We start from the raw sequence: 24,500 nt of genomic DNA, 5'->3' as shown, positions 1-24,500 counted from the left end.
AAATGGGAACTGGTACACTAACCTTCCCTCTTAAGCAGGTCCTCAGCACCCTCACAAAGAAAATTTGCCGAGGGCTAAACAAAGGAATAATAAACTGTTTAAGGGAGTATGAGAGAATAGGACAAGAACAAAGGGAGTCCAAATCCTTCAAAGCCCCAGACTCAGGGGCTTTCTAGAAATATACAATATAGGACACTGTACAATAAGGCACATGAGCAACTTCGTCTGACTCATGTGTCTTTCTAGCAACTTCTTGAAATTTAGGGTGATATTGGGATAATATCCCTGCAGTGCATATATTGTACAGTGTCCTCATTTCTCACTTTTCCAGTAAATTCCTGTCTACGTGCTGTGCAACTTGCTTGAAATTCTTCCTGCAGGATCACAAGAACCAGTGCCTATGGACCCCCCTTGGCTGGGTGGGTCTCCTCTGCCACAAAAGTGGCTGAGATTGTAGTTCAGTGTAGATCACCCCTGGGTTCAATCCTTCACCTCACACACAGTAATTGAAGGGAAGGCGAGGAATGATAGATAGGTAAGTGAGAAAAGAGATGGAGACCAGGCAGAGATACATAGGAAAGTTTATTTGTCAGAGCTGACAAATAAAGGCCATCTCTTCATAGCAGAGTGAGGCAAAACAGGCTTGGGTTCCTGGACTTTTAGGGGGCAGGTTCAGGAATCAAAGCTGGGTGGATTCTAACGCCAATGGTAAGGGGTTGGGTCCGTATGAGGAGTGGTGAGCCTTTCTGAGAAATGCACTTGGGTGGGAAAGCAAAACTTTTTCCTTAAAATGGCAACCGTCACTTAAGATGGCCATCTAGATGCTAAGCAAGGACCTTATATCCCCCCTCCCTTTTTATTGGACCTCCTTAGGGAACCAGGACATAGTTCAATCTTCTGTAACTGCTTCCTGCTGGGAAGGGTCAGTGTTTGAATCCCTCATTAGGGACACAGGATGTCATTGGAATGATGATGGAGGTTGAGGGGTGGTGAAATGCTGTGCTCAGTGGCCCAATTTTTAGTGAGGGATTGTAACAAAAGTTGGTTTATAATTTGGTTATAGATTTTTTTTTGGACCTGTTCTTGAGTAAATCTAATGATGCAGGGGACAAGCATTAACAGAAGGCCTATGACAAGGAGAGGGGTCAGGAAAGGAAGTGATCATTGGGGAAAGGGGTTATTTAGCTGCCATCCTTCATCCAAGGAGAGCCATTCTTTCCAACATTCAAGGTCCTGTTGGGGTTGTTTTATCTTCTCCTTTACTATACCAGATTGATTGACATAAAAATAGCCTTCCTCCTGTAGGTACAGACAAAGTCCGCCTTGTTTGGCCATCAGAAGATCAAGGCCCCTTTGATTCTGTAGAACCACAGCAGCTAAAGAATCAAGCTGGGATCGTATGGTTAGTATGGTTTGAGCAAGTTGCTGTAAGTGTCCTAGAAATTGGAATGATAATTCCTGGTAATGGTACCCCAGGGAGGTGAGTGCAGAATGAGGGAGGAGGACAAAAATGAAAAAGGGAAGGGTGGTACTCATGGTTCTGCAGTGTCCTCAGGATCCTCAGAGACCGAAGGAAGATAGGGGGTTCCAGCCTTGGAGAAATGCAGCTTGAGAAGGCCTGTGGGTGTCACTGCATAAAAGGGTGAAGAAAACCATTTTAAATGAGAGTTATAAACCCAATATGGGATGCCCTCAAGGCAGGCTGCCAAGGAAGTGGTAAGAATGACCTGATAGGGTCCAGTCCATTTTGTGGAGAGTTGAGAGAAAGACAGGGGTCTTGTTAAAAAGTATCAAGTCATCAGGAGACACAGTAGGAGAAGGGGAAGAGGCAGAACTAGGCTTTGCCAGAACAGCATTACTGAATTACCAAAGAAGGTCCCTAAGGTATGCAAGAAGGGACCAGAAAAGATGAGGAGCAAGGGGTAGTGGAGAATCAGAGGGTGGTGAGCTGAGCAGGGAGATAGGCTGTCCATATAGAAGCTCAAAAGGGGAGATGTTGAGTGGCTTCTTTGGGAGGACCCATAACCTAAGAAGAGTCAAAAGAAAGAATTTAGTCCAATCTAAATGTAATTCAAGGGACGGTTTAGTGAGAAAGTTCTTTAAGGTCCAGTTGGTAAGTTCCACTTTGCCAGAGGCCTGGGGATGGTAAGGGATATGAAAATGCCAGGAGATGGTGAATGCCTTAGCTACAGACCGTGAAACGTGGGAAGTAAATTCAGAACCATTATCAGATTGCAGTGAGGAGGGGAGGCCAAATCGGGGAAGAATGTGTTCAGCGAGGATGTTGACCACGGTCAAGGCACACTTATTGGTGATAGAAAAAGCCTTGACCCATCCTGAGAAGGTGTCAACTAGTACCAAGAGAAATTTGTACCCCTTGACCAGGAGCATATGGGTGGAATCCAGCTGCCAATCAGAGTAAGGAACATGTTCTCTTGCCTGGTGTAAAAGGAAGGCAGGTGGGTGGAGATTGGAGGTGGAATTGGTTTTTTGGCAGATTTCACAGGAGGCAGGGAGGGTAGAGAAAAAATTATAGGTCATCTTGACAAAGTTTAAGGGGGGAAGTGAGAAATTGTAAATATGTGGTGTTAGGATGAAAGAGGTTGTGAAGGAAAGTAAGCATCTGTTGAGTGGTCAGGTGGGGAAGAGTCCATAGGGGGACTAGCAAGGCAGAGGACCACAGGTGGAGGAAGCTGTCAGAGGGCAGCAGCCGTTGGCTCAGAGTCTGCTTTGTTATTGCCGAGTGTCACAAAGAAGGTGTCTGTCTGATGGGATTTACAATGTGAGATTCCAAAGGCAGTGGGAAGCTCTGAGGCCTGAAGGAGATTGGAGATAAAGGGGGCATTAGTAATTGAGGTTCCCTTGGTGGTAAGAAATCCATGCTCCTTCCAAATAACAGAGTGGGAGAAAAGTATGTGGAAAGCATATTTAGAATCAGTGTAGACATTGAGGGAGGCTTCCTTTGCCAAAATGAAGGCTCTGATGAAGGTAACCAGTTCAGCCTGCTGATTGGATGGATTAAAGGGGAGGGAAACCACTTCCACTACTGAGGTTAGAGAGACTACAGCACACCTGCCCGCTGAACTCCCTTCTGAAGGAAGCAGGAGCCATCTGTGAACCATGTGCATGTTGCCTAGAGCAAGGGGCCTTCTCTATGTGTGAAACTCCAGAGTTTGGATGCATGAATGGGTAAGAGGAGAAGAGCTGGAAGAGTCCTGAGGAGCAGGGAGGAGAGTAGCAGGGTTTAAAGGTGAGCACGTGTGGAAAGTAAGAATGGGATTTTCCACCAGGGAAAGCTGTAGAGATAAAAGGCGACAGGTAGGTGAGGAATGTAAGCCCTTGTAGGTGGGGAGTTTCTTTAGGTGATAGGGAGCCAGGATGGTGAGTGGGGCCCTAAAGGTAAGTTTCTTTGACTCGTTAATGAGTAGAGAGACTGTGGTCAATGTTTATAGGCAAGGGGCCCATCCCCAAACAGTAGGGTCAAAACAGATAAGCCACAGGGGCAAAGGTTGGCCCCAGCATGTGTCCAAGGAACCTAGAGCAAATCTCTTCTTTTCAGCCACATAAAGATGAAATGAGCATGTGGGATCAGGGAGATGGAGAGCAGGGGCCTGGAGGAGAGCCTGCTGGAGCCTGGTGAAGGGCGTTGTAACAGAGTACAATAGGGGTTCAGAGAGTGGGCCCTAGGCTGCATCATATAGAGGCTTAGCCAATATAGAGTAGTTAGGAATCCAAGCTCTGAGGAATCCTGCCATACCTAGAGAGAATTTCTTCCTTAGAGATGGTGTTGATATATTAGAGATAAGGCCCTTTCTATCAACCATAATGACTTTGTGTGTAGACATCAGGAGGAGGCCTGCTTTGTTACAATTGCCAAGGAAAGCTGTATCTTGGATGGAGAAACCCTATAGCCATGGGCAGAAAGGAAGTTAAGAAGTTTACAGGTGTCCTGATAACTGACCTCAAGGGAGGAACTGCAAAGAAGGAGGTCATCAACATATTGTAGCACCATAGACTGAGTGAGATGTATGGATGCTAGGTCCTTAGCCAAGGCGCATGAACCGGGATTACACCATCTACCCCAGTCACCTCGTGTAGAGGACACAGAGATGTCCTTTGGGCAGTGGCAACCTGTGAGAGTGTGGCAGAACAAGAGAAGGGCAGAGGGCCCAAGGGGACAGTTGCTGCGAAGGCTTCATTAGAAAGAGAATTGTGGTATGGTGGGAGCTTATCAGCTGGGTCGAAGGAGGAGTTCTGGATAGTATCTTCTGTCCCTTTGGAAGCAGGCATAGGTAAGGAGAGAGCTAAGAGGACTTGAGCGGGAGAACAAGAGTTGCAGAAAGAGCTTAGAATGTAGAGGAGAAGGCCTGAACATGATATTTCTTTCCATTTTCCTGAAAGCTCACAATAGTTGAAAAGATCCCTGATAATATTGGGATCTAGAGTGCCATAAACAGCCATTTAGAGTTGTTATCCAAAGGGTATTAAGGCCAGATCTGATTGGATAAGATCTGGGGGCTTTAGGTCTGGTGTTGAGGGCCACAGCCGAGTCGGGATGATGCATGGCATTTTTGCCAGAAGTAGTGGTTGAGAGGTCACGCCAGCGAGCCATTAAGAGGATGACTTTTGAGTTCTCGCGGAGTTCCCTGTTGAGTTCCGGTTGAGCTCTCTCAGGGATTCCTGAAGAGTTTGCGTTGGTTGGTGAAGTTCCAGTGGTGGGAGTTCCGGTTGGTGTGTGGTGTGTTCCTGGAGGAGCCACGTGGGTGGCGTTCGGGAGAGTTCCTAGGGAGTGTGCTGGTGGAGTTTGGAAATAAAGTTTGTTCCTGCTTGAGTGGCTTGTGATTTGTGCCCAGCCAGACTGTGGCAGTCTGGGGTGAGAAGAGAGAGACCCTAGGTTAGCCAGGAGGCAGCCTCAGAGGCTATGGGAGGGCATGGATGAGGAGCTGCCCATGGTGAGAAGCAGGTGGGGTGGCCCCCAGTCTCTAGTATCACCTAGTCTAGAGGACGGTTTCGCTCAGGGGGTCATCACCACTGCTGGGTAAGCGTTGGGGCAGGACCTTTAGAGGCACTTGGATGCCCAGCAGAGACTACATAGTAGGGGCAGAAGCCCATAGAAGGGGCAGAAGCTGTAGAGATTAATCCAAGGCCAAGAGGTAGGAACAACTCCTAATCACCCTCTGTGGTTTTATTCTCAAAACCCAGTACCAAATAAAAGACCTATAGACTTGGTCACAGTAGGGATCAGCTGTAGCTGTGAAAGCTATGGCTGGGGGTGCCCCCGCCCACACAGTCACCCTGGGAATGCTAGACATTCAACAGTCGTTTCCTGGGACCCATAGGTTGTTTAGGTAGACCAGAGATAGGGGTCTTACCTGGAACGTCCAGTAGTGGGTGCGGAGAGGGCATTCAGCAGAATGGAGGGCCTGGTCCCATGATGGAATTCAGATTGGCCTGGGGACGCTCAGTGGTCCTTGAAAAGGAGAGGGGGCACACCCGGGAACAGAGCCGGGTTTCAGCACCAAATTGAAGGGAAAGCGAGGAACCAGAGACTGATAAGCAAGAAATGAGACAGAGACCAGGCAGAGATACACATGAAAGTTTATTGTCAGAACTGACAAATAAAGGCCATCTCTCTATAGGAGAGAGAGGCAAAACAGGCTTGGGTTCCTGGTCTTTTATGAGGGAGGCTCAGGAATCAGAGCTGGGCAGGTCCTAAAGCAGGTGATTAAGGGTTGGGTTAGTCTGAGGGAGTGGTGCTTCTTTCTCAGGAACGCCCTTGGGTGGGAAAGTGAAACTTTTTCTTAAAAGGGCTGTCACTTAAGATAGCCATCCACACGCTAAGCAAAGCCCTTACACACTCAATACATTTCTGAATCTTGCGCTTCACTACCTCCACTAGATCCTCCTTTGACTCCTCTACTACCATATTTACTCCTCTTTCAAGATCCCGTCTCAGGTAGTAAAACCAGAGTTTCCGAAGCAATTACTTAATTAACAGCTTCGAGTTGACAAGGTGGAGCCCCGCCCCATGGGAGGAGCTAGCGCCACGGTGCCGTATTAGGTACCTGGTGGTTAACAAATGAACCCTTAATCTTTTCGGCGGAGCAAGACACACACAAAGGCCCAATCAGAGGCCGCGGTTCTAGGCGTCCGGAGGGGCGGGGCCAGGCCGGCACCTCCCACCTCCCAGCCTCCCGCCGCGGCCCTCCGAGCCTCGCGGGCTTCGGAAGGCCCCGCCCCCTCGCCAGGCGCGGCAGCTATTGGGCGGCGCGCTTCTCGCCGTCACCTCGGTTGCTGGGAGAGGGAGGGCGGGGGCGGGGCCTGCGGTGGGCCGGGGCTGAGAGAAAGGCTGGGAGGCGAGGGCGCGCTGGGGCGGATTCGAAGAGAGCGCGGCGGTTGGCGAAGCGGACCGGCGCAGCCTCCTCCGTGCGGGGAACGGTCCCCGCTGACAGATCCCCTTCTTCCGGCCGCCACCCGGGAGGCGGGTCTCCGGGTCCCGAGGCGGCTTCCTCTGCCCGGTTCTCCCTCCCTCTCTCGCTCTCTGCGGCTTGATTGAGCGGCCTCTGAGGAGAAGGAGGTCGTCGGAGGCGGCGGGCGGAGACCGCGCTCCCCCTTCCCCGCCGGCGGCGGCGGGGCAGGACAATGGAGGTGGCTGTGGAGAAGGCAGCGGCGGCCGCGGCTCCGGCGGCGGCCGCCGGGGGGCCCTCGGCGGCTCCGAGCGGAGAGAACGAGGCCGAGAGTCGGCAGGGCCCGGACTCGGAGCGCGGCGGCGAGGCAGCCCGGCTCAACCTGTTGGACACTTGCGCCGTGTGCCACCAGAACATCCAGAGCCGGGCGCCCAAGCTGCTGCCCTGCCTGCACTCCTTCTGCCAGCGCTGCCTGCCCGCGCCCCAGCGCTACCTCATGTTGCCGGCGCCCATGCTGGGCTCGGCCGAGACCCCGCCGCCCGTCCCCGCCCCCGGCTCTCCGGTCAGCGGCTCCTCGCCTTTCGCCACCCAAGGTGAGAGGCGGGCGCGGGGGGCACCCGGAGACGGAGCTGCTGGAGGCGGGCGTCCTTGCGCTGCGCGACCCGCTGTCATGTCGCCGCCGCCCGGGGTGCGCGGCGGGGGAGGGGCGAGGAGGAGGGTCTGAGTCGGCGGTGACATGGAGGGCCCGCGCGCTCTGCGGCTCGCCTCGCAACTTCCACGGGCGCTGGGGACTTGGTCGCGCCGCTGCTGCTGCTCAGCGTTCTCCTTCGGGGCTGGGTGGCCTTTGCGACCCGCACTTTTGCAGAGCTCTGGCGGAGTCTCCTGTACTCCGTTTCGCGGATTCTTTGCCCGACTGCATCTAGTTAACTACTACCCGTTGCCTCTGCAAAGCTTTGTCCAGGTCCATATGATCCTAATCATCTCGTATATACCCACGTTATTTGAGCTGGAGGTGGGGGAGTTGGGAGGGATGGAGATTAAGTGATGGTGACTTTCTTTGATGATTGATTGCAGATTGAATGCCTTCTCTTTCCTATCTTGCATGTTTGGGGTTCTTTACCTTAATGAGTTCGCAATCCTCTCCGCTTCTGCTGGGGACAAAGAAACCTAGAGACGGTGGATTGTTGTCTGCTTCTTTCGAAGGTTTTGTTTTTGAGACAGTGAAGGGTAAAGAGAAATAAAACAAAGTAATTTGGAGATGCAGGGTTTTCTTGTATTTTGTAGGCAATGACTGTAAGTTACTACTGTTCTCTTTGTAGTGTTTGTTACTGGAAAATGAGACTTTTGACAGGTAGTTCCCATTGCTAACGTTAACAGGTTTGAAACATTTAAAGTAAGAACAGTAATTGTTTCTGGTAGAGCATTTTAAATTTAAATAGTATGGCAAATATTGGAGCACATCCTTCAAATAATACAAAGTAACTGGAAAAGGAAAATCACTTTTAACCTAAACTGGTTGATTTAATTTGAGATAATATGCTAATCAAGTAGTTACACTAGGTCAAGGGATGTATGAAATTGATGCTTTAAATAGATTGTGGTCTTGAATCCATTTATCTTAGCAACAGTCTCTATTTGTAGGAGACAATTTTCTAAGGGTCTCTATTTCTACGCTTTTGCCAGTGAGGTAACAACCTCTCTTTGTTTCTGTTTTGTTAAGGATGTTGTATAAAGAACAGTCTTTATAAAAGATAGCATATATTCCTGCTTTTTGCTGTGGTGGGACATACTATGTGTATACAGTTATATGCTATACAGTTTAATTAAAAAAAAAAAGTCTTCCTCTGAAGCCAAAGGGTGGGCTTGCTTATTGCCCACATTAAAAGATTAGGGTTCCCTAAGCTTAGTGTTCCTCTTCTGTAACACAACCCACTGCCTGTGTAGATATCAGTTGACTCTCTTCACTTTGTCCTGTGGGAACTGGGGCTCTGGGAACCAGTGCAAAAATGTTGATACTTTGGCTTATGCTTTTGCTACAAATATGCTATTTCTCCTATCACTGTTGAGAGCCACAACCGAGTCAAGATGGTGCCTGGCATTTTGCCAGAAGGAGTGGTTGAGAAGTAACACCAGTGAGCCATTAAGATGATGATAATTAAGTTAAGCTGTATAATTATTAAGATAATAACTGATTGCTGTAACTGGAGGATGCTAAATTGAAACAAGCTGTGTATTCGGTTGTGTATATAAACCTTTGCTGTCCGACAATAAGGCGGCTCCTGCTACCTCGGGTGCCCCCTACTTTTGAGTTCTCAGGGAGTTCCCTTTGAGTTCCTGTGGAGTTTGGGCAATAAAGTAGTTCCTGTTTGAACCTACAAGTGGCTCATGACCTCCCGGTTATTTTGTGCCCAGCCAGACTTCGGCATATCATCATCTTTGAAACTGATAGGCTGCTTCATTAGCATGCAAGTATGAAAGTTGATAGAGGTGAAACTTGTATCTTAATAAAATTCTTAATTTTATGTTAATTTTTTGGAGGTGCTGGGGATTACATAGCCTCATGCATGCTATGTGGCTTTTACCATTGAGTTTCACCCCTACCCTTCCACCCCCAACCTCAGCCCTAGTTCTTAATTCTTAAAGAAACTTTAAAATGTGTTTAACAGTTGTCCCTTGGTAGCTAATGGACTTGGTTCCAGGATCTCCATAGATAATAAATCTGTGGATGCTCAAATTCCTTATGTAAAATAGCCTCATGTTTGCATATTATCTATGCAAAACCTTCCTTATACTTGAAATAATTTCTAGATTACTTATACTGAATACATTGTAAATGTTATGTAAATAGCCATTGCAATGTAACATTTAGGAAATATTTTTTTAAAAGTACATGTTCACTACAAACACAGTTGGTTTCCCTCCCTCCATATTTTTCAGCTCTAGTTGGTTGAATCCATGTATCTCACCCCTCAGGATCAACTGTATTTAAATTTTAAATAGTTAAACAAGTGGCCAACTAAGATCATAATTTTGCACAGTTTTAGAAATAAGATTTATTATAGAATATAAATAATAAGAGCTATGATCCTCAGTTCTAAGACAGGTTTGAAATTTCAGACTTTTTTGTGTAATTCAGTCTCTAAACCTTTTTGTTTTGTATTATAAACGAGAGTTCAAGAAAAGCATTAACTTGGATGATAATGGTTTTTTTTTTTGTTTGTTTGTTTTTTGTTTTGTTTTGTTTGTGGTACTAGGAATTGATTCCTAGGATGCTTTACTGTGAGCCATCTCTCCTACCCTTTTTTCTATTTTTAGAAAGTTGCTATGGTTTGCCTCAAACTTGTGATCCTCCTGCCTCAGCTTCCCAAATTATTGGGATTCTGGCATGTGCCATCACATGAAGCCACAGCACAATTATTTTAGGCCAGAGAAGTTGATACTCTTTTTTGCTTTAGATAATCATTTTCAAACTTTAGCATTAATACAGCCACTTAATAAGTATTTAGATTTCTAGGCCCCTCCCTCCAAAGAACCTGATTCTACCTAATGTGACATAGTTTCATACTTCTAGAGCATAATATTAAACTCAGGTATTTCTTTGACTCAAGCAGCATTGTGTTCCAAAGTGCATTTGACCATAGAGTTTTGTTTTTGTTTTTTCTTTGTGTGTGTGTTGGGGGTTAGGGTTCTGGGGATGGAATTCAGAGCCTTGTGCTTGCTAGGCAAGCAATCAACCACTGTGACCCCATCTCTCATAAGAGAATTCTTTAGAAAATTAAGACCTAAATTCGAGGATAAGAATAGTGGTTTTCAACAGCATCAGGTCTAGATTCTATAAAATACTATTTTATAGAAATACCATTTCTATAAAATACTATTTTATAGAAATACCATTTCTATAAAATACTATTGGTGCTTCTTTTTTTTTTTTATCCTAAATGGGTTTCATGAAAAATAAATCCTAAAATGTATTTTTCTTAAAAAAAAAAATCAACATGATTTTGACTTCATTTTGTGATGGAGAGGGCATGCTAGTTAAGTGCTCTGCCATTCAACTTCACCCCCACAATATGATTTACTTAAAACTAACCACAGCACGAAACTACTTTAAAAGTGTAATTTATAGCTGGGTGAGGTGGTGTGCATCTGTAATCCCAGTAGCTGGGCAGGCTGAGGCAGGAGGATCTTGAGTTCAAAGCCAGCCTCAGCAAAAGTGAGGGGCTAAGCAACTCAATGAGACCCTGTCTCTAAATAAAATACAAAATAGAGTGGGGATGTGGCTCAGTGGTTGAGTGCCCCTAAGTTCAACCCCCAGTACCCCCCCCCCAAAAAAAAAGTGTAATTTATAAATGTTTAAATGCAATTACATTGACCACCAAGCCCTTATTTATTTGTTCTAAAACCTTGGTCTAAACTCCTTTTCTAAGACTACATATTGAAAGGAAAAAGGGTAAGTGACCACAAGCTAAAGTTGGATGACCACTTCAGCCTTGTCTGTCATTTTTGTAGTATGTAGTTATATCCAGAATAGAGACAAGAGATTAGAAAAGGTTTTTGTTTTTGTATGGAAAACATACAAAGTTGTTAAGTTGGAAACAAACTCATATTGGAGAAATGTTACAACATTGTGCAGTGTTTTGCTGTGTTGACATACTGATCAGCCAAAGAAGAGCAAACTGAGCTATATTTAAAAATACTGAGAGCATACTTATTTTACTCTACCTTGACATCATTTGTCAAGGTAGAGTAAAATATAAAAATTCATCAGTTTTCTAAGACATTTATTTATTGTGGGGATTAAACTCAGGGACCTGTGCATGCTCGGCATGTGTTCTACCACTGAGCTATACACACCCCAGCTTCCTAAAACTTTTTTAACTGTCAGTTTACAGTATACTTAACTATTCTGTGAGCTGATCTCTTCTTTTGGTTCTTGGTGAAACAGTATAAATCATCTTTTTTGACTAAAAGATTAAGTGGCAAAGGATTTAACAGTATTTAAGATCCATAGGGGACTGGGGTTATGGTTCAGTGGTAGAGCACTTGCCTAGCATGTTTGAGGCACTGGGTTCAATTCTCAGCTCCGCATATAAATAAATAAAATAGTCCATTAAAAATAATTGATAGATAGATAGATATTTCTGTATCAGTTCTATATGAATTCATTCACTTGTTTTTGGAGATTGGTACAATAGTCCTCCTTTACCTGAGATTTTACTTTTTTTTTTTTGTAGAGGTATGTAATATTTTACTGTTTAGTCATTTGAAGTATTGCATTTTGACAATATTTTAAAGGTATTTTTTAGGATTAATTTACCTGTTGATAGTAGAATTAATATACTTAAATTAATACCTATATATGGAAGAAATTAAAATAATACAGAAGGATATATAAATAATAGTCTCACCTCATATCTCTAATTTTTGATTTATTTCAGTATATATAACCAGTTTTAAAAATTTGTTTAAAATACTTAGGGTGGTTATTTCCATAATTCTGAATCATGTGCTCTCTTTTCTCTTTGATAATATGTTAAATCTAACATTATCTTTTAATTATCTTAAATCAGTTATCTTTTTTAATGATGAGATTTTTAGCTCACATTCTCCCATTTTGTATTTTGTCTTTAAATGTTTGGGCAGTTACTTTCCTTTTAACACTTTATTTATTTTTTTTAAAAATTTTTTATTTTTTTTATTGGTTATTCAAAACATTACAAAGATTGCAGAATCACATCGGTTACACATCCACATTTGTACATAATGCCATAATAGTAACTGTTGTATTCTGCTACCTTTCCTATCCTCTACTATCCCCCCTCCCCTCCCCTCCCCTCTTCTCTCTCTACCCCATCTACTGTAATTCATTTCTCTCCTTATTTTTTCCCATTCCCCTCACAACCTTTTATATGTAATTTTGTATAACAATGAGGGTCTCCTTCCATTTCCATGCAATTTCACTTTTCTCTCCCTTTCCCTCCCACCTCATGACACTGTTTAATGTTAATCTTTTCCTCCTGCTCTTCCTCCCTGCTCTGTTCTTAGTTGCTCTCATTATATCAAAGAAGACATTTGGCATTTGTTTTTTAGGGATTGGCTAGCTTCACTTGGCATAATCTGCTCTAATGCCATCCATTTCCCTGCAAATTCCATGATTTTGTCATTTCTTAGTGCTGCGTAGTACTCCATTGTGTATAAATGCCACATTTTTTTTTTATCGGGGTTGGTTCCACAGTCTAGCTATTGTGAATTGTGCTGCTATGAACATCGATGTGGCAGTATCCCCAGTATCCCTGTAGTACGCTCTTTTAAGGTCTTCAGGGAATAGTCCGAGAAGGGCAATAGCTGGGTCAAATGGTGGTTCCATTCCCAACTTTCCCAGGAATCTCCATACTGCTTTCCATATTGGCCGCACCAATTTGCAGTCCCACCAGCAATGTACAAGAGTACCCTTTTCCCCACATCCTCGCCAGCACTTGTTGTTGTTTGACTTCATAGTGGCTGCCAATCTTACTTGTATCTTAGGGTGGTTTTGATTTGCATTTCTCTGACTGCTAGAGATGGTGAGCATTTTTTCATGTACTTGTTGATTGATTGTATGTCCTCCTCTGAGAAGTGTCTGTTCAGGTCTTTGGCCCATTTGTTGATTGGGTTATTTGTTTTCTTATTGTTTATTTTTTTGAGTTCTTTGTTTACTCTGGATATTAGGGCTCTATCTGAAGTGTGAGGAGTAAAAATTTGTTCCCATGATGTAGGCTCCCTGTTTACCTCTCTTATTGTTTCTCTTGCTGAGAAAAAACTTTTTAGTTTAAGTAAGTCCCACTTGTTGATTCTTGTTATTAACTCTTGTGCTATGGGTGTCCTATTAAGGAATTTGGAGCCTGACCCCACAATATATAGATCGGAGCCAACCTTTTCTTCTATCAGACGCATAGTCTCTGATTTGATATCAAGGTCCTTGATCCATTTTGAGTTGACTTTTGTGCATGGCGAGAGGAGGGGATTCAGTTTCGTTTTGTTGCATATGGATTTCCAGTTTTCCCAGCACCATTTGTTGAAGATGCTATGCTTCCTCCATTGCATGCTTTTAGCCCCTTTATTGAATATAAGATAGTTGTAATTTTGTGGATTGGTTTCTGTGTCCTCTATTCTATACCATTGGTCCACCCGCCTGTTTTGGTACCAGTACCATGCTGTTTTTGTTACTATTGCTTTGTAGTACAATTTGAAATCTGGTATTGCTACACCTCCTGATTCACACTTCCTGCTTAGAATTGCTTTTGCTATTCTGGGTCTTTTATTTTTCCATATGAATTTCATGATTGCTTTATCTATTTCTACAAGAAATGCTGTTGGGATTTTGATTGGCATTGCATTGAACCTATAGAGAACTTTTGGTAATATCACCATTTTGATGATGTTAGTTCTGCCTATCCATGAACAGGGTATATTTTTCCATCTTCTAAGATCTTCTTCTATTTCTCTTTAGGGTTCTGTAGTTTTCATTGTATGAGATTTTACTTTCTGTGCTTCAGAAAATACCTGTGATCAACTCCAATCTGAAAATATTAATATGGAAAATTCCAGAAATAATTCAAAAGTTTTATCTTACGTGCTGTTCTGAGTAGCATAATGAAATCTCACCCTGTTCTGCCCGGGGCATGAATCATCCCTTTGTCCAACATATTCGTGCTATATATGCCACCAGACCATTAGTCACTTAAAAGCCCTCTTAGTTATTAGATCTAGTATTGTGGACATGTAGCCTGATATTATATTACATCATAGTGCCTGTCATTCATCTCACTTCCTTTCATCACATAGGCATCGCATCATCTTAAATCATCACAAGAAGGTTGAGAATAGTACACTAAGATGTTTTGAGACAGACACCACATTTGTGTAACTTTTACTACGGTGTATTATAGTACAGTCTTTTATTATTGTTAATCTCTCACTGTGCCTAATTTAATAAACTTTATCATAGGTACATGAGTATAGACAAAAACATAGCATATAGAGGCTCAGGCATTCACTGGGGGGTCTTGGAAGTTATTCCCCAGGGATAAGGGAGATACACTATATAAATATCTATATAAAAGTCTTGGTGTGGCTGTTTTTTTTTATTTCCTTGGGTAAATACTTAGATTTGGAGTTTCTTGTTTGTATGATAAATGTATGTTTAAACTGGTATACTATTTTATACTCCCTCCAGCAATTCTCACCAGAGTTGATTCACATTCTTGTCAGTTTAAGTATTTTAGTCTTTTAAAAGTGTGGTTATTGTAATTGGTGTGCAAGGCTACATAAATTTTTTCTTTGATAATAAGCCTCTTTTCCTGTGCTGACTGGTCATTCTTAAATTTGTTTTTTGTAAGATTTTTATTTAAGTCATGCACATTTTTATAAAAAAGTAAAAATGATGTATTTTTGAATCCTGGTACTTCGTAATATACATGTATTGCAAGTGGGTTTGTTGATGTTGTTCAACAACCTCACTCTGTGATCTCCTATTCATTTTCTTCATGTCTTTTTTCTTTTTAAAAAAATATCTTTATTTTATTTTTATGTGGTGCTGAGGATGGAACCCAGGGTCTTGCACATGCTAGGAAAGTGTTCTACCGCTGAGCCACAACCCCAGCCCATTTCATGTCTTTCCATGAGCTAAAGTTTTAAATTTTAGTGTGTGTGGGGGATTGAAGTCACGGGCACTCAACCACTGAGATACATCCCCAGGCCTGCTTTGTATTTTATTTCATTGAGTTGCTTAGTGCCTGCTCATTGCCAAGGCAGGCTTTGAACTTACGATCTTCCTCCTCAACCTCCTGAGCTGCTGGAATTACAGACATGTACCACTGTGCCCAGCATGAAGTTTTAAGTCCAGGTTTTTTTTTTTTTTTCTTTTATGATTAGCGGTTGTCCTAACAGTTCTTTGCCTCCCTTTTTTTTCATTTTTATAATTTTAGTTCTGTAATATTTATATTCTATAATCCATTTAGAGAAATTTCTGTGTAAGGTAGAATTCATAGTTTTAAACATATGTTAAGAGTACTATTAGAATAATTCTTATTTTTTTTGTTAAAAAATCCACTGATCATATATATGGTCTATTTTTATACTCTCTCTTCTGCTCTATTGATCTACTCATTTAGCTAATACATGGTTATGTTTTGTTATCTTGTTTTGTTTTTTGCAGTAGTGGGGATTAAACCCAGGGCCTCAGAATGCTAGCCAAGTGTTCTACTACTGAGCCACATCCTCTGCCCTTTCTGTTTTTTATTTTGAGACAAGGGTCTAAGTTGTCTAGGCAACAACTTTTATTTATTTATTTATTTATTTATTTTATTTTTTTTTTTTTAAGAGAGAGAATTTTTTAATATTTATTTTTTAGTTTTCGGAGGACACAACATCTTTGTATGTGGTGCTGAGGATCGAACCTGGGCCCCATGCATGCCAGGCGAGCTACCGCTTGAGCCACATCCCCAGCCCCCAGGCAACAACTTTTAATGTCTTTAAGACCTGAGAAAAATCCTTTTTTTTTTTGGTAGTACTGGAAATCAAACTTGGGGCTTCATGCTTCATTAGGCAATTGACTCTGTCATTGAGCAATATCCCAACTCTTTTTTTTTTTTTTTTTTTTTTTTTCATTTTTGAGATAGGATCTCACTGAATTGCCCAGGCTAACCTCTAATTTTTGATCCTGCTGTCTCAGCCTCTCAAGTTGCTGGGATTACAGGTGTGCACCACCATACCCTGCAAACTCTTCTGTTTTAATTCATGCTTTTCTTAGTTACTAGAGGTTTGCCAACTAACTTTTGGCTTTGCTATTTCTATTTATTGTTGGTCTCTCTTCTAGATGTACATGTAATTTTCTCTGTAAACATTGTGTTAATTGCTAGTAACAAATTGTGTTGTGCTTTTATTAACATGACTTTCAAAATCATTTTTAATTTATTTTGTGACTTATTCTGTAATTGATGTATTGCATAGAAGTAGGAGTCGGGTGTGGTGGCACAGGCTGTAATTCAAACTACTCAGGCTTAAGCAGCAGGATTGTAAGTTTGAGGCCATCCTGGGCAATTTAGCAAGACCTTATCTTAAAATAAAAAAGACGAGCAGTATAACTCAATAGTAGAGTTCCTGCCTAGCATGTGCAAAGACCCTGGGTTCAACCCCAGCACTTCGAAAAACAATAACAAAAAGAAATAGTATGTTAATTTGTAGGTATGTAGATGGCTTATTTATGATCAGAAAACATACTTGGTAAAATTTAACTCTTTCAAAGTTTATTGAGATATGTTGTCTTAGCATATTGTCTATTTTGGTGAATGTTCTATGTATATCTGAAAATAAGGTCCACAGTTATTAGATATAGTGTTCTGTCAGATCAGTTTATAGTGTTAATTCTGTTTTTAATTTTTTTTATTTATCTCTTCATTGTGGTACTGGGGGTTGAACCCTGTATTTTGATCTATATTCCCAGCCCCTTTTATATTTTATTCTGAGACAGTCTTTTTAAGTTGCCCAGGCTGACCATGAACTTGGAATCCTCCTGCCTTAGCCTCCCACGCTGCTGGAATTGTAGGCCTGTGGTGCCTATAGGATTATAGGCACCACACCCAACCCTCGTTCTTTTTTGAGACAGAGTCTCATTATTTATTTTCTGAGGTTGACCTCAACTGGCTGTCCTCCTGCCTCGGCCTCTGAAGTAGTTGGGATTATAGGTATGCATCATCATGCTCTGCTTCCATGTTTTTATTTTTAACCTTTATATTGAAAGTTTCTTTTGTAGATATCATTGCCTTTTTTTTTAATCCAAGCTGTCAATTTTTTTGCTTTTATTTATTAAATCCATTTATAAATTTATGTGGTTATTGGTATGTTAGTTTTAGGCTATCATCTTTTTATTATTTCCTCTTTGTTCTGCTTGGCCTCAGTATCTTTGCTTTCCTCCATCCCCTTGGTAAAACTTTCTGTAATCTTGCTTTGCATATGCTTGGTAGCCTTCAGCCAAGGATTTGGCAAAACCCTATGTAAACTACCAGTGTTCTTTCTCTCTTCAACTTCCTTCTTCAGTGCTTTGCCTTATATATTCTATTTGGTTCACAGCCCCAAATTCTTGTTGGTTTTTTAGTTGTGTTCTGCTTTGGCTGTATTCCCTGCACAGTGATTAGAAAATAGTCCCCAGTGAGAGCATAAAGATGTTTGCCAGTTGGGGGGACTAGTCTGAGTATCCCTTTTCCAGAGATGACAGTATTGCATTGCCTATTGTTTGTTGCCTGAAAACAGTTACCTCATATATTTTTCTTAGTTATTATACATATGATTCTTGAAAGGAAAGTATTTCTCAGTACTAGGTACTCTATGTAGGTGGGAGATTGATGTCAGAAGACCTTTTAAATTGCATTGTTGATATAACCACATATGGATGATTTGCAAACTATTGGAAGTACAGGAGTAGAATTCTATGCATATAGATGATAGTTTAACTTAGGTCACAATGAAAAATTAAAAAAAAAAAACTTTCTTTAAATCTTAGATCTTCAGATTTCTGTTTCTTTAATTTTTCTTAGAGACCTCACCAAGTTAAACTGCCATCTAAATGCACAAGGGTCTTAAGTTTTCACTGTAAATGTGACTGCTGTCTCTCAAATTTTATTCCTGTATTTTCAATATACATTAGACCAATAATCTTGAAAATGGGATGGATGCCACATTATACAGTAAATATAACCCACTGAGGTATAGAAAATCATTAGGATTTAGAAATTAAGCTATAATGTACTTGATAACATAAATTATCGCTCTCACAAGAATAAGCATGTCAAATGGCTACATTTTACTTATGCTTTATTCTGAGGGGAGGCATCAAGGCTACCATAAGCCCAAACAGTAGCTTTGTGTGGGTTAGGAAAAAAAAAAATGCCCTGTTGGCATATGTAGACCAAGGGATGCATGTTATAAGAATGTGGACCTCTATTTGCCTTCAAGTCAGGCAGTCTCTGGTGTACTATACAACCTATCAAACTGTACAGAGTTGCCCTGAAGATAGTAACATTTCTATATAGCAGATGCTGTTTCTTTTAACCCCACTGTCTAACATAATTTATATCTGCTTGAATAAATAGATTTATTTTGCTGTACTGGGGATGGAACACATGCCATACTCTATAACTAAGCTACATTCTCAGATGTACCCCCACTCCCCGTTTTTTTGTTTTTTTTAAATTTTGAGACCAAATCTCACTAAGATACCCAGACTGACCTTGAACTTGTGATCTTCCTGTCTCAGATTTCACAAGTGGGTGCCATCATGCCTGATTGGTTTATAGTTTGTTTGTTTTATTTTTTGTTTATTTTTTTATAGTGGGGATAGAACGCAGAGATACACTACCACTGACCTACATGCTCAGTCCTTTTCATTTTTTATTTTGGTGTGGGATTTTCCTAAGTTGATGAGGGTCTCACTAAATTGCTAAAGCTGGCCTAGAACTTGTGATCCTCTTGCCTTAGCCTCCTGAGTCACCTGAGATTACACGCATGCCCCACCATGCCTGTTGGTTTATGGATTTTAATATGTTTTAACTAAGATGTCTGTCAAAAGATTCAAGATTATGGTAAAATTTTACCAAGCCTCTGGCATAAAACCCCTAACCTTATTTCCTAGGGAACTCCCATAGGGAGCTGGCTCACAAAAGTCCCTCAATTTCAGCAGCCCGGAAAGTACCTAAATTGTGGCACATGTAAAATAGCAAGAAAAATGATCCTGAATTCCAATGAACATCCTAGAGGTACTGTAATTCCACATAAGTCTGTAATCAAGGTTGAGTGTTGATGGCTTGAGGCTGTGTCAGTTGGGTAATAGAGAAGGTTGAGCCCAAAGCCCAGAGATATCAGGGATGTGTGTTTTTTGTTTTGTTTTGTTTTGTTTTGTACTGGGGATTGAATTTAGGGGCACTTAGCCACTGAGCCACAGACAGGGTCTCGCTGAGTTGCTTAGGGCCTCGCTAAGTTGCTGAGGCTGCCTTTGAACTAGCAGTCCTTGTACCTCAGCTTCCCTAGCCTCTGGGATTACAAGTACATGCTACTACACCCACAGGGATGCTCATATTTAATGACTTCAGAGTTGTGTATATGATATGATACCTGTCACTCCTGGGGACTTGAATACTTAACTAGCTGACAAGGAGATCCATGTCCCATAGAAAGTTAAAACTATAGCTGTCTCATGTTGTTTCATTTTATTACCTGTATGGAATTGATGGTAGTTGTAATTTTCCACCAGTCTTGAATCATTTGAATCTTTGAAGTCTCATTTTCAGCTATGATAAAGATAATATTCATTTGCAAACAAAATAGCTTTAGAGTGGCAAAACTGGCACTTTATAGGCTCTCTGTCTGTGAGCTTGAAAGCAGTGATTAACCAGATCTAAGAAGAACTGAGCCTACAATTTCGAAATTAACAAGAAGACTCTGAAATCAATAGACATGCTCTTCAACCATGCCTTAAGTGTATTTCGTGTCTTAGAATATTAGTTGACAATAGAGATAAGCTTGTTGTGGTTGACATGAATTTTAAAATTTATTATTATATTATTTTTGTTACCAGGGATCCAACCTGGGTATCTTTACCACTAAGCTATATCCTAGCCCTTTTTATTTTTTTTATTTTGAGGTAGGGTTTTTTGGTTTGTTTGTTTTGGTTTGTTTTTTTGTACTGGGGATTGAACTCAGGGATACTCAACCACTGAGCACATCCCTAGCCCTATTTTATATTTTTCTTAGATACAGGGTCTCACTGAGTTACTTAGAGCCTCACTAAATTGCTGAGGTGGCTTTGAATTTGATCGTCCTGCCTCCATTTCCCGAGCCACTAGGATTACATGCGAGCACCACCACCATGCCTGGCTTGAGATACGGTTTTGCTAAGTTGCTTAGGACCTTGCTAAATTGCTGGTCTCAAAATTGAGGTCCTCATGCCTTAGCCTCTTAAGTTGCTGGGATCATAGGTGGGGCCACTGTCTCAGGATTTACATATATGTGTTTTAGATGACAATTGTAACTGAATGCTTTTTTTTGGTGTTTGTGTGCTCAGAGTCCAGGGCCTCATGCATGCTAGGTAAGCACTCTACAATTGAGCTACATACCTCAGCAATTTGCTTTTTTTTTTCCTTAGATAGTCTCCCTAAGTTGTTCAGGCTGTCCTTGAATTTACAGTCGTCTTACCTCAGCCTTCGGAGTACTTGGCATACTCCACCATGCCAGGCTAAAGATATTCTTATCTATTCAAACACTATAATTATCAAATTCAGGAAATCTGGCCTTAGTACAACAGTATTATTTAATACGTAGACCATAGCCACATTTTGCTGGTGGTTCTAACAATGTCCTTCAAAGTATACTTATTTAGGAATGAGGAACAATTGTTGGGATCCAGAGCAGATTGCCAGCGAGTTCCATAGAATGAATTTTGTGGACATGTTTCAGAAAGACAAATGGAGATTTTAAATTCCACAGGTGTAGCACTACAGTGAGTCTGGCTGTGCCTTCAACAAGTTCTGGTATTAGGTCTTTGGGGAAAAAATTATTCTTCTATACTCTTTTTCAGAACTTTACATGAGGAAACATGTGATGCCATTTTGTCCCATTATTAGTGTTGGCTTTGATCACTTGTTTAAGGTGTTACTGCCAGATTTTTACACTTGAAAGATATCTTCCCACCCTCTTTGTACTTAGTATGTAATCCTCTAGGAAATCATTTGGGTGCTCGCTTCGGCAGCACATATACTAAAATTGGAAATCATTTGGGTTTGCATGAATATTCTTGTACCAGAAAACATGGATTCAAATTGATATTTGTGTCCTTTGACATGCCCCCATTTTTAAGTACTCTAAATTTTTTGAAAACCAAGAGTTTATTTATCTTGTGTGTTTTTTGTTTGTTTTAGTGCCAATCTTGTTTGTTTCTCCTTAGAGCCCTAGTTCCTTATTTTGATGAAGTTTAATTTTTTTTGTGCCATTTCTAAGAAATCTTTATCTAACACACACTTTCTCCTGTTTTCTTCTTGCAGGTTCATAGTTGTAAGTCTTATTATTTAGGTTTATGATCTATTTTGAGTTAATTTTTGATGAGGTATTTTGATCCAAGTTAAGTTTACATCTTATCTAGCACTATTGTTGTATAGGCATTATCTTCATCAAAAATTAGTTGTAGTCTTGCACAGTGGCAAATGCCTATAATTCCAGTGACTTGAGAGGCCAAAGCAGTTGGATCACTTTTTGAGGCTAGTCCAATCAATTTAGCAAGACCCTGTCTCAAAAAAAAAAAAAAAAAAAAAAAAAAAAAAAAAATTCAAAGAAGAGCTGAATATGTAGCTCAGCAGTGGTAAAGCACTCCTACTATGTTCATTCCCCAATATCCAAAAACATCAGTTGTAGAGATATATGTCTGTTTATTTCTGAAATTTGTTCCATTGACCTGTTTGTTTGCTTACACTAGCATCATTCCTTTTAGAGTTTGTGTACATACTATCCACAACCCAGTTGTGCCAGAGCAGTGGGATAGGTTGTCAAGACACCTAGAGATGGAATGTGAGACATGAGCTTTATTGAAGAAAAAAAAAATTTCTTATAGGGAATGTCCAGTGGCAATGGTCTGGATAAGGAGCACCTCTACTTCTCATGGTACCTCATTGCTTCATATGAAAGTCCAGTGATGATGGGTTGGACAAGTAGCACCCGTTTTTTAGACAAGATTGGGTGTGTCGATGGTGATATGGCCATTCTTTACCCTCCTGTACTTTGCTAAAAAGTAGCACCTCCATCCCTCATGCTGCTTCTGTGATTTGTTCAGAGGCAGTTTGCTGGACAAGAATTTATACTCTCCACTGTGTTTAGCTCCATACCAGTTACCAAAAAGAAGAGGTTTATAGGTTAGGCAATAGAAGCAGCCACATTGTTAGCTTAGCTTGCTTTGTCTCATTGTATGACCAGCATCCCAAAGAACTTGGCATGTATGCAAGAAAGCAGCTTTCTACAGATAGTACTAACTTGCCCTACTTCCCAGCATACATGAGAGAAAGCCACTGTCCTTCATGATAATGTTTATCTGGTCATTCTGGCTTGGATTCATTCTCATTATTCCCTTACCTTGGCTAGGTTCTTGGGAACAGAGAGGAGGGCACTTCAGGAACATGATGTTTTACTGACCTTTTCTGTAAAGATGACATTGTGTATTAAAGCTAAGAGATCTTATGCCAGGAAAGCAATAGGAAAGAGATTCTTCAAGGATATCTTGTTTCTAAATGTAGGACTGAACTTAACAACAGGGATAAGGGGTAACAAAGAGCATGTATTGTTACATACTCTGACATTGTATCATACAATTATTCAGAAGTATAATAAGGAATGTAGTTGGCAAATCCATCCTGAAGACATTCTTAGTGAATACTAAGTTCCACACAACCAAGGATGACTTAATAGGTTCATTGATTGCTTTATAGAAATTAACCAAAGCATCAAAGAATATTATTACTTTAATAGTTGCTGGGGGAGTGTGGTTTGAGAGGAAGAAAAGAACTAATTTCTGTATTGCTCATAGTAGGTAATCAGTAGATAGTCTCTAACAAAGAGAGGACTAAGGGTATCATAGATTAAAAAGAACAAAACCCCAAAACTTTCTAGATGCAAAAAGAAATGTTTGGAGAGAAGGGGTAGAGAGCAAGAAACATACATAGTGAAAAAATTTACCTACTCTATGACAACATCCAGACCATATTAATTGTGTCAGGTTAACTAACGGCAAAACTCAACTCAGTGCTGTTCACAAAATATAGAGCCACAAAACCAAAAGACTCAGACAGGTTGAGTAAGATGTTGAACAGAGATATACTAGGCAAATAAAATGAAAATAGAGTTCATAATTTTGATGGGAAAACTTAGACCAGAAGTCTTAGATGTACTAGGCAAACACTCTACCACTGAGCAACACCCCCACCAGACAACTTTCATTTTTAAAAAAAAGTTTCAGCCTTTGAGAATTGGGAGCACACACAGATAAGGAACATGTTAATAATCTTAAGGCCTAAAATCCATCTTGGTTCAAGATCAAGTGGACAAAATTTCATAAGGCTATTGAAGATCTAATAACATATACATGCAGTAAAAGATGGTAAGATCCACTTTCTGGTAAATGCATGTGGAACATTTGAGAAATTGTATGTGGGGCAGGGGGGGTAGTTACTGGAGATAAAACCCAGAGGTACTTTACCCCTGAGCTACATCCCCATCCTCCTTTTTTGCTTTGAGACATCATCTTCCTAAGTTGCCCAGGCTGGTTTTGAACTTGTGATTCTTCTGCCTCAGCTTCCCATGTATTATTGCTTATTGTTGAGCTTCAAAGAAAACTTTAAAAAATTTGTTCCCAAAATAGATGTATTATTATATTTTGGCATTGTGCTTTGGGGGTAAAACTGAAAATAAGACACTTCACTCTACTGCCAGTGAGAATGCATAATGGTAAAAGTCCCATGGCAATGAATTTGGTAATATCTAGCAAAATTGCAAATGTACTTTTTTGTTGCTCTAGCGCTCTACTTCTAGGAATTTATATCGGAGATAACAATTGAAAAAGTGTAAAATAAGATGTGCAATATTATTTGAGGCAATTCTGTTGGTAGTAATGAAAGATTGATGTTACCAGCAGTAGATGACTGGTGAATAAACTTTGGTATATCACTGCATAGATATACTGTTATCTATTGAATTTCAGGAAATATAAGTGGGCTTGTAAAGGTGCAAGAAAATATATATTTTATATTACCTTTTGTGGGAAGGTAGGGCAAAATGTGTGTGTGTCTGTGAATTTCTTAGTCTTATCCACTAAAAGAAGAAATAAGTAGAAGAGGACAGAGAGAAGTAGCTCAGTAGTAGAGCCCTTGCCTACCTAATTTGTAAAGTCCTAGGTCACTGAAAAAAATAAAATTGAAATGTGAGAAAAAATAAATATGTGCTTATATTTAAAAAGAAACACTGGAAGCATAAATTTAAAAACAAAAAAAAATGGCTACCAAAGGGGGCAAAAAAGAATAAGAC

At 41.0% G+C, this 24,500-nt stretch overlaps 1 protein-coding gene across 2 annotated transcripts in view; it reads left to right on the top strand.

The window, feature by feature from the left end:
- The first annotated feature begins 6,348 nt into the window (after window positions 1-6,348).
- Trim24 (tripartite motif containing 24) overlaps window positions 6,349-24,500 on the top strand; it is a 99,369-nt gene continuing 81,217 nt past the window's right edge. For both annotated transcript variants that reach the window (XM_026398562.2, XM_026398561.2), the window contains exon 1: window positions 6,349-7,000. In XM_026398562.2, the coding sequence (XP_026254347.1) occupies window positions 6,643-7,000 (358 nt within the window). In that variant the 5' untranslated portion in view covers window positions 6,349-6,642. The remainder of the gene's footprint in view (window positions 7,001-24,500) is intronic.

Source organism: Urocitellus parryii, chromosome 3 (genome assembly GCF_045843805.1).
Source record: "Urocitellus parryii isolate mUroPar1 chromosome 3, mUroPar1.hap1, whole genome shotgun sequence".
Taxonomy (NCBI): Eukaryota; Metazoa; Chordata; class Mammalia; order Rodentia; family Sciuridae; genus Urocitellus; species Urocitellus parryii.
This window is presented reverse-complemented; position numbering and strand designations above follow the sequence as displayed.